Here is a 14,422-nt window from a genome sequence, read left to right as displayed (position 1 = left end):
CCTGACTATAAAAAGTGTTATAAAACAAGGTCATTCAGCCCACCTAATGCGGTTTTTAAGCGCTCTAAGCTTGTTTTCTGCTCTGAAAGTATTTAGCGAGTTTTCAAACCTTTATTATACATGAAACTAAAGAAAGGAAAAAAAAAACTTCTATCATTCTACGTACTCATAACATTGAGAACCGACCTAAAAAATGAATAGACCTAAAAAGTAAATATATCATAGAAGACAAAAACCCCTCACGAAAGAAAAGATGATAGTAATAATCTATATAAATTCCTTTTGAAATTAACTAATCATGATTAGATGGTCATTAGCTTAACATAAGACACTGTTGTATTTACGCGCTTATTCTAATGATAAATACAATTCTAAAATCCCTGGCCTCTTTTTTTTCCTTAAACGTCAATTCTAAAATCCCTGCCTCCCCTTTTTCCCTAAACGTCAATATTCGCGTTCACACTGCGTACACACCCAAATCCCATATAAAGATTTTACAGCGTTCAAAGCCAAAGACCTTTCTCTCTCTTTCCGTTTTTGCTTTCTTCTTTCTTCTTTCTTCTTCTGCTTCTATATGAAACTCAAACCCCCTCCCAACCCGGACCCAGACCAACCCGACCTTTCCTCCATCTACTCCTTCCTCCAGTCCTCTCAAATGAACAATGATTTCACCAAGAAACGCCGCCGTAAGACCACCGACGACGGCGACGCCGGAGGCCCGCCGGGAAAGCAAGGCAAGACGAAGGACCTGAATGGGATCATCACTACTCTATCGCTGCTGGAACAGCAGGAGAAGCAGGAGCGGGTCTCAAATGACGACACGTCGTTTGCTGAGGAGAAGCAGAGCCAGACGACCACCAAGACCAAGGCCATGCTCGACTACTACTCCGATTTGCAGGGCTACTACTCCGAAGTCGAGGAGTCCGAGTCCGTCAAGCGGAAGCGGTCGAGAAACGCGGCGAGCGTCGCGGCGGCTGCTGTTGCTGCTGCTTCGGCGGGTGACGTGTCCGAAAACAAAGGCGCGAAAGGCGGAAATGGAAGCGGGTCGGGTCAGCACAGGCGGCTTTGGGTCAAGGACCGGTCCAAGGCCTGGTGGGACGAGTGTAACCAGCCGGATTTCCCGGAGGAGGAGTTCAAGAAAGCCTTCCGGATGGGGAAAGCGACGTTTGATTTGATCTGCGAGGAGCTGAACTCGGCTATAGCGAAAGAGGACACTACTCTCCGGAATGCGATTCCGGTCCGGCAGAGAGTGGCCGTCTGTCTATGGAGGTTAGCTACCGGCGACCCGCTCCGGCTGGTTTCGAAGCGATTCGGGTTGGGGATATCGACTTGTCATAAGCTAGTACTTGAAGTTTGCTCGGCTATTAGGACTGTGTTGATGCCTAAGTACTTGAACTGGCCGGAGGATGGGGTTTTGAGGAAGGTGAAGGATGAGTTCGAGTCGGTTTCGGGGATACCTAATGTGGTAGGGTCTATGTATACGACTCATATTCCGATCATAGCTCCGAAGATCAGTGTGGCAGCGTATTTTAACAAGAGGCATACAGAGAGGAACCAGAAGACAAGCTACTCTATTACAGTGCAAGGTGTGGTGAATCCGAAAGGGGTGTTCACTGATGTGTGTATAGGCTGGCCTGGTTCAATGCCGGATGATCAGGTTCTGGAGAAGTCGGCCTTGCATCAGAGGGCGGGGAATGGCTTGCTGAAAGGTGTGTGGATTGTGGGGAGTTCGGGTTACCCTTTGCTGGATTGGGTTCTGGTGCCGTATACGCAGCAGCATCTCACTTGGACGCAGCATGCGTTCAATGAGAAGATTGGGGAGATTCAGAATGTGTCGAAAGATGCGTTTGCGAGGTTGAAAGGGAGGTGGTTGTGCTTGCAGAAGAGGACCGAGGTGAAGCTCCAGGACTTGCCTGTGGTTCTAGGGGCTTGCTGTGTGCTGCACAATATATGCGAGCTGAGGAATGAGGAAATTGACCCCGAGCTGAGGATTGAGCTTGTTGATGATGAGATGGTTCCGGAGGTTGCTTTGAGATCACAAAGCTCGATGAAGGCGAGGGATGCCATTGCTCATAATCTCTTGCATCATGGCCTTGCAGGCACTTCTTTTCTCTAGGGCTCTTAGGATTCCATTTCTATTCTTTTTTTGCTTACTAGTTAGTTGTATTGTTGTAGAAGTCATTCCTCCTTGTTTGTGATTTCTGTAAAGAGGCTCTGTAAAACATAGATACTTCTCCCTTCCACAATTGTATTATTGTAATCTTTATAGGGTAAAGTTATACATGATCAAGATCACACATTGTAACCTAAGATCCATACTTCAGTTACCATATAAGAGATGAATGAAATTGATATTCTTTTGCTTCATTATGAATCATCACTATGTAGTATGTACTAGTTTTGCGGGCATTCTTCAACTCCCCTATGCAATATGTCAAAGTCTAATTAGTTTAAGATTCGCAGTAGTTGAATGAGGGCAATAATTTAAGACCACGAACCTTCATCAACCAATTCATTCACATATTATATCAAGTCCATCTGTTCCCTGAAGTCAGAGGCATTTTCCATGCCCAAAAACATTAACAAGAAGTTTCGTAATAGTCCAGCTCAAACTATTAGCAAGTGCGTATCGTTTTTATTTTATATTTTATTTTATTTCATAAAATTCCGTTTAGTATTTTATCGTCACTCTAGCCAATCTGCATAAGTGCATTTCCTGTATCAGTTAAGAACACTGCGTTTCCCCCTTTCAACAATCTTCAAAACACCAAAGCATCTTCAAAATTGGCTTTTCCACCCTGAAACCTTGCGTCTTCATAATTCATATAAAGCTTCAGAAACTAGTATTGCCTCTTTGATTCTATCAACAATAACCTTGCAATCTTGAGACAGGCTCTTTCTCATTTCCATCCATACGAAACTAAGACCTAGACGTCAATGGCTGATATGCAAAAGGTAGGTCAAACAAAGGCATCATGAGACAGGCTCCAGCCAGCCTCTCTCAGATTCCTGTCCTAAACTACAACCATGAAGAGGTCAGTCAGTGGGCAAGTCTAAATACAAGGCCCTCCCTTGTATTGAGCTGCTCATCTATCATGCCATATCATTCTAAACTTCTAATTGTTGATTTACACAATTCGCTGACTCTGTTTTCATAAAATTTGCTCATCTCTGGACAAAGACAAGGGGTTTCATAACAGCCTTTTTTCATCAGTGTCGGCTTCCACTTCGTTTCTGATTAGAATCAGATGGTAGACGGAACGGAAAATGTGCAAATTGAATCCTCAATGGAAGGGAATTGGGTTTTTTGTCATCAAACTTGTAACCTGCGTACAGCCATACATCCCGCATTTCAGAGGTTGATAAGTGATATATTTTTCCACAAATTAATGAAAACTTGTAACCCTCATTTTCCCAAACAAGATACAAAAAAAATCACATATACAGTCAACAATTAAACATAAGATATTTCTCCGGATATACTTCAGACCAGAAAGAAAAACAACTACTGAACAGCATATTTGTGTTACATAATGTTATTAAATGGAAACTTTTATAGTCTAAGCAGAGAGAGATCATAGATATTGCATATATGATACCTTGTAGAGCTTCCATAGCAGTCAAAGCACACTTTGGATCCACGAACTCCACGAAGCATAAAACCATTGCCTTATCTCCACTCTGTCACCAAATCACAGGAATACTATGATCATAAGAAATGCAGGAGCCAGACATAAATGGAAATTTCCCCGTTGTTGCTTAGATGAGACAGACAAAACCATAGCCTTATCTCAACTCTGCATCACTAAAAGGTAAAATCACAGGTGCAGTTGCTTCCCTCTATTAGTGATCAGTGGACGCTCAGTGTTAAACATAAAGGTTTTCTATAAAGATTACTACATAAAACTAGGCAGATGAGTGGACTTACACGTCTAGGCTCCTTGTGAACTACTCTGATTTCTCTGTAGCCAATGAATGGACGAAATAGATCTTCAATGAGTTAAGGTTTGAAATGACAGGAACAAAGGAACAAACAGCAAATTTAGGGGAGTCATTTCCACTAAAAACAATAATCCTGGACATGTTGCATACCTGAAACATTGACAGGCATTGAAAAATAGACACACGAAAAGCAAAAGGATACGGCCTACTTCTCTTCTGGTACAGTCAGTGGGAAGTCCATCCACAAACAAAATGTTTGATTCCCCTTTTAGTACTGGGAGACCATCTCCACTCCTCGAAGGCACAGACCTTTCTCTACTAATGTCCGTGGAAACACTTGGACCAATGCCCACTCCAACCTCGTGTCTTTGGCTCAGTAAACTTTGAGCTCCTAAAGGAGATGGATAACCAGCCCCTGCTGTTACAGCAAGACCAGGTTCAGCATGAACGCTGACACTCACAGCATCTACACCATAAACCCCCGGGACCATTGATCTCACCTGCACAAACAGACACAATAACAAAAAAAAATTCATACATACAATACACGCAGAGAAGTACACAAAAAAAAATATCACAAGACTCAAAGTAACTCACAGCAACACCCTGTCTCTGGCTTCGGTAACTATCTTCCAAAGGATCATATAAACTAGACTCTGCTGTCACACCAACACCCGTATCAGGCCGAACTCTACCGCCCACACTATCATCTACACCATACGGCACTAACCCCAATGATTTCTGCAGTAGTAAAACAGCACATTTCTTCACACACGCACACTTAAATCTACAAGCATTGTACACATCCATAATCATAACACTAAATAGTAGCTTAACTTCTTACATCTCTCTGCAGAAAATCCGAAGAATAGCTCCGCAAATCAGTCGGGGTAAAACTGTGATTCGATAGCAACGATGGCGGCTCGGATGTTAAGTAACCAGGAAAATTGGACTTTGCTACACTCCCTAGCAAAATATACACAGTATGAATCGAAATTCTAGTCCAATAATATAAATATAATCAGTAACACGCAAATCCTTTGTAAAATCGTGCATTATACAACAGATATTTCATTGAGTAATCCTGAAAACGACTTTTGGAAATTAACCGTGATTTTTGTTCGGGAAAGTGAAAATTGGTGACGGTGAAATTAGGGATAGGGCAAAGTGAAGAACCTCGTTCCGGCGGAGAGCCGTATCTATGATAGGGATCCGTCATGGCTTGCGCACCGGTTTGAGTTAGAGTGGCTGTGACGCTCCGGTGAAGCTGGGTAACTGGAACAGTCCGAACAAAGTGAAGCTCTTCTGCTTTTGGACTTTTGAGTACGAACAGATACGCTTGTCAGTCCTGATCGAAACGACGTCGTGTCGCTGGTGTTGGTGGTAACTATGTATAAGCCCAGTGGGCCAGTACACAAAGGCCTGGACCAACTAACGAAGCTAACAAGTCATGACACAATTAAGACAAATTCATGAATGCTCAACTTGTGATACAAGAGAATTATGAAAAAAATATAATGTTAAAAAAGTTTGTAACATTTTCAAATTTACCATTGCATCCCATTGATACCCCTATGGCTATGGCACCTCCCAAAACATCATTTACATTCATAAAGCATGTCCTCAATTCACAAGTTAGAGCATCTATGTTTTCACTCCAACCTATATGTCAAAATAAATTTTTTTTTTTTTGTAAAAGGGGTTTGGAACCCAGCCTAGCTGGGAGGCTCAGCCCCACGCCTTAAATAAATATATTTTTTACCGTCTCTAAATTATTAAAATACATTTTGTATTATCTTCTTCTCAAACCATTAGAAAAAACCCAATTTAAACAAATAAATAAAAAACAAATCCCTTACAAGAAGGGAGGCCCAAGTCCAGGAAAAGACCACACCCAACCGACAAGTGCTAAGAGTACCCAGCAGATTAGGCACCACTTCCTTAGACCCTCTGTAGCCGGCAATCAATCCAAAATCTCAATGTTCGTTGCCACAGTTATCCTTCCACAAAATGTAGCGTCGCCCTATCAAAGCAGCGCATTAATCCGTTACGAGGCCACCTTACTAATCGACGACCATAAGACATATATCAACTGTCATCTTACACCAACAACTATAATCAAGCATCGAGCATTTTGAGTGCCATGTTTTTGAATAATTTTTGTTTGAATGGATTTAAAAAAAAAAAAAACAATTATATAATCTATAATGAAGGTACATCTATTAAATTTATAATCTTGTTTTAAATTGTCTTGTTGGAACTTGGACCAGATCTAGCATAGTACATCAATCTTACAGCTCATATGACCACTGAAATTTTGGACCCTAGAAAGTCACTTCTGTCAAATCAGACCTTGCCACGTCGTACGTGTAGGAATTGTTATTGAGGTGTCACGCACCGGATAGCTCTCTTCAATTATGGTACAACGCACAGCACCAATGAGATTTGGCAGTGTGTTGCCGTTTACAGCTAGATTTCTTTTTCTTTTGGCCAATCGTTTCGCAGCTAATACTCAGATTGGACCAAACTGTAAAATTAGTTTTTTAAATACACCCAATAAACAAGCTGCATTCCCCTGTAATTCTACCCACAATAGTGTATGGTCCATCAATCTCTCACCGTTAATCACATCGCTGACGAAAGTTATATGAGATAGTAACATATTTACGACGAACAACAATGATTTTACTTACAAATAAATATTGTAAATTACATACACTTTTAAATGATTGTGGATAATATAAGATATGATGATTGCATCAATTACATAAATTTTGTACAAATCAAACAAACATAGTTTAAGGGTAGTAAAATATATTATGATATGATGGTTAGGATAACGACATTTTAATTTTTTAGGTAAATTTTGTTCTTGGTTATCTATGTATTCATAGACTACTTGGAACTTTTAACATCTTTTGTAGCTTTCTAAACGGTAGATTAGATTCCTAGCTCAAGACCAAGTCACATATTGGACATAAAATGGTTTCTCTATGAAAATGATGATTACATTCTTGAAGTCTATATCAGTGATCCAATGTGTAGCTTATGCAAATGCAATCTTAAAACGACAATGTAAACTTGAGTCAATTCCCCTTCTAGAAGTAAAAACTGAGTTCTTCCTGGTAGTAAAAACGAGAGTATATCTCTGACCGTGAAATGAGTCCGTAGTCCCGTCCGTAGAGGATTACATTTCTTATGGTGAAGCTCCAGGGTGCGGAATCAGTACATCCACACACCCAATTAAAGGCAAGTGGGTAACACGGCCCAATCATAGCCAACTCTACGGGCCGTTTTTGTGTTAAAAAGGTTTAAAAGCGTCATTAAAAAATGACAGCGACGCTTTGCCTCGCCAAAACGTGGAGTGCGTCACATTCCCCACTTTACACGCGCGTGATCCCACCTCTCCTCATTCCCTGATAAAGAAATTAAAAACAGCCGCAATCCCGTGCTTCGGTACTTTGCCAGACCCATCCCCACCACACAATCACACCCCGCCACGTCATAGTAATCAGGACCGAATAGTCCGAGCCTGACACGTGTCACGCGGACGGCGGTTGAATAGGAGAGAGAGAGAGTTAAAAGTAAAGTTTTAACGTTTATTTTTTTTTGTTTTTCCCTGGGTTATTATCTCGTCGTTGCAATAAAAATTGAGAGCTTCGTTTCAGTGAGGTCTCTAGAGAGAGAAACTGATACTCTCTAGAGAGAGAAAGAGAGAAGAAGAGAGAGAAAGAATGGAGGATCGACTGGAGGAGGAGGAAGAAGAGGAGGTGTTAGGCTCGAGCTTGACGATGGAGAAGGTCGCTGCAGCGAAGCAGTTCATAGAGAACCACTACAGAGCTCAGAGGAAGAACATACAAGAACGAAAAGAGAGGTATATATATACGCCTAGTCCTAATTTTTTTGCTCAATAATGTAGTTTAGGTTAGCAATTTGAGCTGCGAATCACAAGGCCTTGGTGTTTTTGTGCTAATCATGTGGCTTAGAGTTCATCAATTTTTCAATTTTGTTTGCTGTGGAAATGTAGCTAGCAGCGGAAATGTGTGTAATTAGTGCGATGTTTACTGTGAGTGGAGAAATCAGTGTTTTTTAAGAGATTGGAAGCAATCGATTACGCCGAAAATGAGACACAGTATCACTAAATCTGATCTATCTGGATTCTGATCTCTGCTATTGTGGTTTATTATGTTCTAATCTAGTAGAGTTTTACTGCATAATGTATACCACTCTGTCGATTAGATTTGCTGGTGATCTAGTACTAAAAAATTTCGTTCTCTGAAATGCTATGAAATGTATCAGTTTAATCTGCTGTGATCTTTCTGTGAGAGAGGCAAATCTTAATAAGTGCTCATCTATGTTCTGTTCTCGGCGAGGGACTGCACTCAAGTGTAGCTCTCCTCTCCGAAAGCTTCTATAAGAAGGTTTCCATGAGACTTGAGGTTAATGAAAGACAACATTTGTTTTTGATGGAGTTGCACACTGAAGTTCTAAGAGACCAGGGAACATCAAACGAGAATCTTCTCTTCTATTGTGAATGCTTACACTAGAGGTTTCCTACAGCATGATTTTATATGTTTATCTGGAGTAGTTGCATATATTCTCTGTAATTCCTCATGATATTGATTCTATACCTTGCCTTATTTCTTTATTCAATTTCCCTGTTTCATCTAATTCTTTTAGATCTGTTTCAGTACTTTGTCCCAAACATTGTTTTCTTTTTCAATACACTTTCTGCTCCATAAAATGCACATAGAGAATAATAAGATCCCAAGAGTTAATTTCAACTAAAATCTTGTCGGACATCAAGCTAAACATCTAGTCTCAATAGAAGGTATACTGATGGAGTCTTCTTAGGTAGTTGTAAAATGTTGTAGGTCCGGTCTTTGATGATTTCTTTTCATTGCAGACGATGGGTTTTGGAAAGGAAATTAGCTTCCTCAGATGTGCCAAAGGAGGTACAAATCAACCTGATCAAAGATTTAGAGCGAAAAGAGACGGAGTTCATGCGACTTAAAAGGCATAGGATATGTGTTGATGATTTTGAGCCTTTGACCATCATTGGTAGGGGGGCTTTTGGTGAGGTCAGTATTGAACATGAGATTCTCTTGAAAATAAATTCCAGTTTGGAGACTATGCCAGTTATTCTGCCTCTGGCTTCCTGTATATGTTTGTAATTTATTTTCTCTTTCCTAACACACACTCAAATGACCAGGTTCGATTGTGTCGGGAGAAAAAATCTGGCAATATATATGCCATGAAAAAGTTGAAGAAATCTGAAATGCTTATGAGAGGGCAGGTAAGACCGGACATGTGACTTTTGTACAAAACCTACTGCTGGAACTTGTTCCAATGTTTTATTGATCTAACTATTAATGTTCAATTTATTTTTTTTCGCTTATAGGTGGAGCATGTCAGAGCTGAAAGAAACTTGCTGGCAGAAGTTGCCAGTCATTGCATAGTTAAACTTTACTACTCCTTTCAGGATGCTGAGTACCTATATTTAATAATGGAATATCTGCCTGGTGGTGACATGATGACTCTGCTGATGAGGGAGGATACCTTAACTGAAAGTGTGGCTAAATTTTATATTGCACAGAGTGTTCTGGCAATAGAATCTATTCAGAAACACAACTACATACACAGGTGGGATACATCTATCACTCTATTGGTGTCGATTGTTTTGTTTTGTTTTTCTATTGTTATCAGTTTGCTCACCACTTCATAATTCACTATCCATGCAGAGACATTAAACCTGACAACCTTCTTCTAGATAAAAACGGTCACATGAAACTCTCGGATTTTGGCCTCTGTAAGCCTCTTGATTGTACAACTTTACCTGCACTGCATGAAAATAGATCTATGGATGATGAAAATTTGGCAGAACCAATGGATATCGATGGATGTTTTCCTGATGCGGATAACAGGAATAGTTGGAAAAGCCCCCTTGAACAGCTGCAGCATTGGCAGATGAACAGGAGAAAGTTGGTATGCTAGTGTCTTCTTTGATTTGTTTTTGCAGTACACCTCCAGCCTTAGACCTTATAAGTTATCCCCTCACTCTATTGCATTTTGTTTCTGAAAGGCATTTTCAACTGTGGGGACACCTGACTATATTGCGCCTGAAGTGTTATTAAAGAAGGGATATGGGATGGAATGCGACTGGTTGGTTTATGCTTCAGTTCCTTCTTTTAATATTACCTCTCATATTCTCTTTCAGTAATGTTAAGGGATATGACTTTTTTCATTTAGGTGGTCACTGGGAGCAATACTGTATGAAATGCTTGTTGGGTACCCTCCATTTTATTCAGATGATCCCATAGCTACATGCAGAAAGGTAACATTCACTCTGTTCACATAGATATAACTCTTGCAAGTACCAATGTTCTGCAGTACTCAAGAGTTTAAGGTCACTAGAGTTTTATGTACATAAGTTCGACATATCTACTGCGAGAATGGAAAACCGTGGTTGACCAAAAGTATTGATGATTCCTACCAACTTTTTTCAACCATGACTAAGATTATATGGAATATCTCTTCTTGTATAACTAATTCAACTCTTGGCGATTCTTGAGAGATGTAAAATGTAGTAACATCTAGTACATGTCTTGGCATGTCACACATTTATACTGTTGAATAGTTTCATTTTTCATTTATGCTTTTTGGAATATAAATTAATTGGTTAGTATCAATATTGTTGGTAATTGCGTCCAGGTTTTTAATTCCCTATTCTTTTTCTCCACCTCCATTGTTTTAATATAGCTTGAGGAAGCCATAATTCTACAACTACGGATATTCTTGCTTGAAAAATAAATTAAAAACTTTGATATAGCATACACGTAAGTAATATAACTGAAGACAGGAGTGTAAGCATATAAAAGTAATGTAAATCATGGCATATGGTGTCTTGGAGTTGTTTAAATCAACACACAGTTTAATTAAATCCTGTAACCAACAACTATATTTAAGTGTTACACTTTAATGTGTCAACACATAATTGGCATATGAAGTGTCTTGGAGTGTTGATTTACACTTTAAAGTTTCAAGATCTTGTAACCAACAACTATATTAAAGTGACCGAGGCATTAGCTTAGGATTTCAGGGTTTAATAACCCTGTTGTTGTTTGTTATCATTACATCTTGAAACTGTGTGTTGAACACTGATAACACTGATATAGCCTGTTCCCAGAATCATTACATACTTCATAGTGTAGTCCATCTTTCATTTTTATATAAAGTGGAAGTGAATGTCTCACTCTGTTTCTCAATTTCTGTCAGATTGTTCACTGGAGAAACCACTTAAAATTTCCAGAAGATGCAAGACTGACACTTGAGGCGAAGGATCTCATTTGCAGGTTGCTGTGTGATGTTGAACATAGGCTTGGTGCACGTCAAATCAAAGTGAGGCTCTCATATTGAATACTATATTATTAGGATCTTTCATCAATGTGTTGTACCTTACATTTGTGTAACTCTGTTGTGTCAGTCTCATCCTTGGTTCAAAGACATCGTGTGGGACAAACTTTATGAAATGGAGGCAGCATTCAAACCAGAAGTTAATGGGGAGCTTGATACCCAAAACTTTATGAAGTTTGATGAGGTATTGTATAAGCTTATACTTCTTATTTGTTTGTTTCTTTGTTCTGCACCCTCCTTATTATTTTCTTCTGTTACTCTTATGCTAATGATACTCTTTTTAATTCCTTTACTCTTTCATTTTATATATGTGGTATCTAGGATTTAAGTCGGTGCAAATTTGATGCTCTCATTGATTTCCTTATCTTGTCTTCTCTTTATTTATGATTAGTTGGATCCTCCAGCATCAGGAAGAACTGGTTCAGGACCCTCGAGGAAGGTTTGTATATATGTTTGTGTACTTATGATAACTAGTAATCCCTTTTCTATGACATATTTTCTTAAAAAGGTGGTATTGGGTGATAATATTCTCATGTACAAGGTTTGGTTTATTAATTGGACACCAGTGGACATATAGAACTACACATATGAAAAGAAAGTACCCAACTATAATGTCTATGTGTGTGTGTGTGTGTGATCGTTTGTTTAACTTTGCCTATACTATTGCTTGTTTTTGTCATGGCCTAAAATCAAGTTGAAATCACAGATTGTAGAGTTCATTACTGCCATCTAAAACCAATATTTATGGTTGTTTGTTTGCTTGTTTGTTTTTTGTTTTTTTGTTTTGATAAGGTTATGTTGTACATGGTTTAGGAGTGCATGATCCTTATCACCTGATTATTTCATGCAGCTGCAATTGACTCCCAAGGATCTAAACTTTGTTGGCTATACATACAAGAACTTTGATGCTGTAAAAGGGCTTCGCCAAGCCTTTGGTAAGCAATTGCTACTCCTATCTCATGAAAACTGGTCAAAGCTTTTTCTATCTGTTTTCTTCTGATATGGGGGGAGGATTTTTGTGACTCATAAAAGCGTATTCAGTCGATTGTATATGGTTTTTCTTGATTAGAAAGAAATGTCTTGGCTTCTTCGGAATTGTTTTCACCATTGCAGATTGGACCAAAAAAGTGTATCACCTGATGAGTTTAATGTATTTTTCTCATTTCAATGATCCAAGTATTTGATAAGTATTCTCCAGTGTCTTCTATTGTGAATTTCAGTCAATTGAACTTTTGTCAATTTCTGCAGCTGATGCTCGAGTAGAATTCACTACTGAACGGGCAGCCAGAGAAACAGAGGTTCAGATGCTTGCATCATCTGGTGATCCTATGTTACCATGACGTCAAATCTTGGAGGTAAAAGTGGCAAGCTGATAAAGCAGAAATTGCACATATGCTTGATTCGAGTTCAAACATTATAAAACTTGCATACTGCCCTCATCTAAGTGTACAGTAGTTATTGAAGAGTTTCATAAAGACCCCGAAAAGGGCAAGTGAAACTCCAGTAAGGTCTCGTTTTTTGTGAATTAGAACTTAGAATGTAGTCTATGGACTCTGGAACTGGTGTCCTGGCTGCCCAGGTTGGTAGTGTTATAAGCTGCCTTCTCTAGTGGCAGTTTCTGGTCCAAGCATAATTCATAGCCAATTACCAAGAAACCATTTTAGGGAGAACTTTTCTCTGTTGTGTTGTGTAAGATTGTATGGTAAAACTTAAATTAGCTATGAATGGAATAGTTGCAAAAATATCTTTGATGCATCCTTTTATAATTTTGATGTATCTGTAATATGCTACATATAGCATTTGTTAATACCATATTTGCATCTGCGAACTCGTTTACAATTTTGAGGAGACAGGTCGCAAAGCTAGGGACATGAAATAACTTCTGCCAAAGAAATAGTCGTCTATTCATCCCTACATTTACCATCGTTTCTCTAAATTTCAAGAGATCATTGAGGTGTTCAATGACTCGAGAAAGCCTAATAGAGCATCTCCAGAAGCTCTAAAAATATGAATTTTTGTTCTCTCTTTTCACTTTCTCTAAAACGAATAGGTTTAGCAATCAACTCGTATAGGTTTAGAAAACCTGTTGGAGCAAAAAAAGTACATATTATTATTCGAGTGTAATGTTGAAATATTTAAAAATGAACTTTCAGAGTGTAATGGTTCAATAGTATGGTTGGTGCTTAGAGTGCGCTTACAATTTCAAGAAAAACAAAAAGCAAGAGGGATCAAGTATGAGATTGTTGTCGGTACAAGATAAGTACCTCCCGGCCCATTGACCAGTCAAGGGCCGACCAGTAAGGAGGCGGGCCTCGGCCCAAATCTAACAAAAAAACGTGTTGGGGCATGGCTGTAACACCAGACAAAAGTTCAGATAAGCCAGAGTATGAAGGACATTTGTCCCACATCGATTGGGAAGAGAAAGGGGAACTTACATTGGGCCATAAATAGGGCCCAACCACCAACCGCATTAAATACTCTTAGCCCATACCGATACTGACTTCACCATCGGAGAGGGAAAGACCGGTAAGTCCCGGTCGGTCTCCTAGCATATATCATCCAATGACAACACGTGCCAAGCTTTTGAAGAGCATACGAGATCTTACAGAAATAGTGATTGTTCGTCTAATTACAACTAGCTATACATAAATTAATCCCTGAATTTTGGGTGTGGGTATCCTTGTGTTGTTTCTGCTCAAATGTTTTGATCTATCTACCCTCATTTTTAGTTTTCTAACTCTTTTTCGGACATAAAGGGAGAAAGATTTGGCTTCCCCGTCCTCAAGGCACAACTTGGAACCAACCCTTTCTTTTATAGGGAAATAACGAAAAAAATTTCAAATTTTGATAAGTTTGATCACCCCCGTATGCTGTGTTAGTATTTTGTTTAGAAATGAAATTAAGTGGTACTTTTATGATCCGTATGTTTTGTTAGTATTTTGTTTGAAAAGAAACTAAATAGTACTTGTGATACCTCACAATTTGTAGTAATTTATCTTTTATACAAGTACATCATCCTCCATCTATTTGGTTTCATTGTCTCACGATTTCTGTAACTCCATCATTC

The 14,422-nt window shown here is 39.2% G+C and overlaps 3 protein-coding genes across 3 annotated transcripts; 2 read left to right on the top strand and 1 right to left on the bottom strand.

Annotated features, from left to right (window-relative positions):
* Window positions 1–613: 613 nt before the first annotated feature.
* LOC101308779 lies at window positions 614–2,562 on the top strand. Its single transcript, XM_004303445.1, has one exon. It carries the CDS (start codon window positions 656–658, stop codon window positions 2,114–2,116), a length of 1,461 nt encoding a protein of 486 aa, XP_004303493.1. The 5' UTR covers window positions 614–655; the 3' UTR covers window positions 2,117–2,562.
* Window positions 2,563–2,793: 231 nt separating this feature from the next.
* On the bottom strand, window positions 2,794–5,239 carry LOC101308481. Its single transcript, XM_004303444.1, has 7 exons — window positions 5,119–5,239; window positions 4,787–4,908; window positions 4,540–4,683; window positions 4,145–4,442; window positions 3,929–3,990; window positions 3,600–3,681; window positions 2,794–3,326 (listed from the first exon to the last, which is right to left on the bottom strand). Exons 1-7 carry the CDS (start codon window positions 5,159–5,161, stop codon window positions 3,211–3,213), a joined length of 867 nt encoding a protein of 288 aa, XP_004303492.1. The 5' UTR covers window positions 5,162–5,239; the 3' UTR covers window positions 2,794–3,210.
* A 2,418-nt stretch (window positions 5,240–7,657) lies between these two features.
* LOC101308193 (serine/threonine-protein kinase tricorner-like) lies at window positions 7,658–13,134 on the top strand. Its single transcript, XM_004303443.1, has 12 exons — window positions 7,658–7,816; window positions 8,849–9,023; window positions 9,155–9,238; window positions 9,344–9,585; window positions 9,684–9,927; window positions 10,025–10,104; window positions 10,192–10,276; window positions 11,218–11,340; window positions 11,426–11,539; window positions 11,747–11,794; window positions 12,206–12,290; window positions 12,604–13,134. The coding sequence occupies exons 1-12, from the start codon at window positions 7,677–7,679 to the stop codon at window positions 12,693–12,695; spliced, it is 1,512 nt and encodes a 503-aa protein (XP_004303491.1). The 5' UTR covers window positions 7,658–7,676; the 3' UTR covers window positions 12,696–13,134.
* The last annotated feature ends 1,288 nt before the right edge of the window (window positions 13,135–14,422 follow it).

Source organism: Fragaria vesca, linkage group LG6 (genome assembly GCF_000184155.1).
Source record: "Fragaria vesca subsp. vesca linkage group LG6, FraVesHawaii_1.0, whole genome shotgun sequence".
NCBI classification, from domain to species: domain Eukaryota; kingdom Viridiplantae; phylum Streptophyta; class Magnoliopsida; order Rosales; family Rosaceae; genus Fragaria; species Fragaria vesca.
This window is presented reverse-complemented; position numbering and strand designations above follow the sequence as displayed.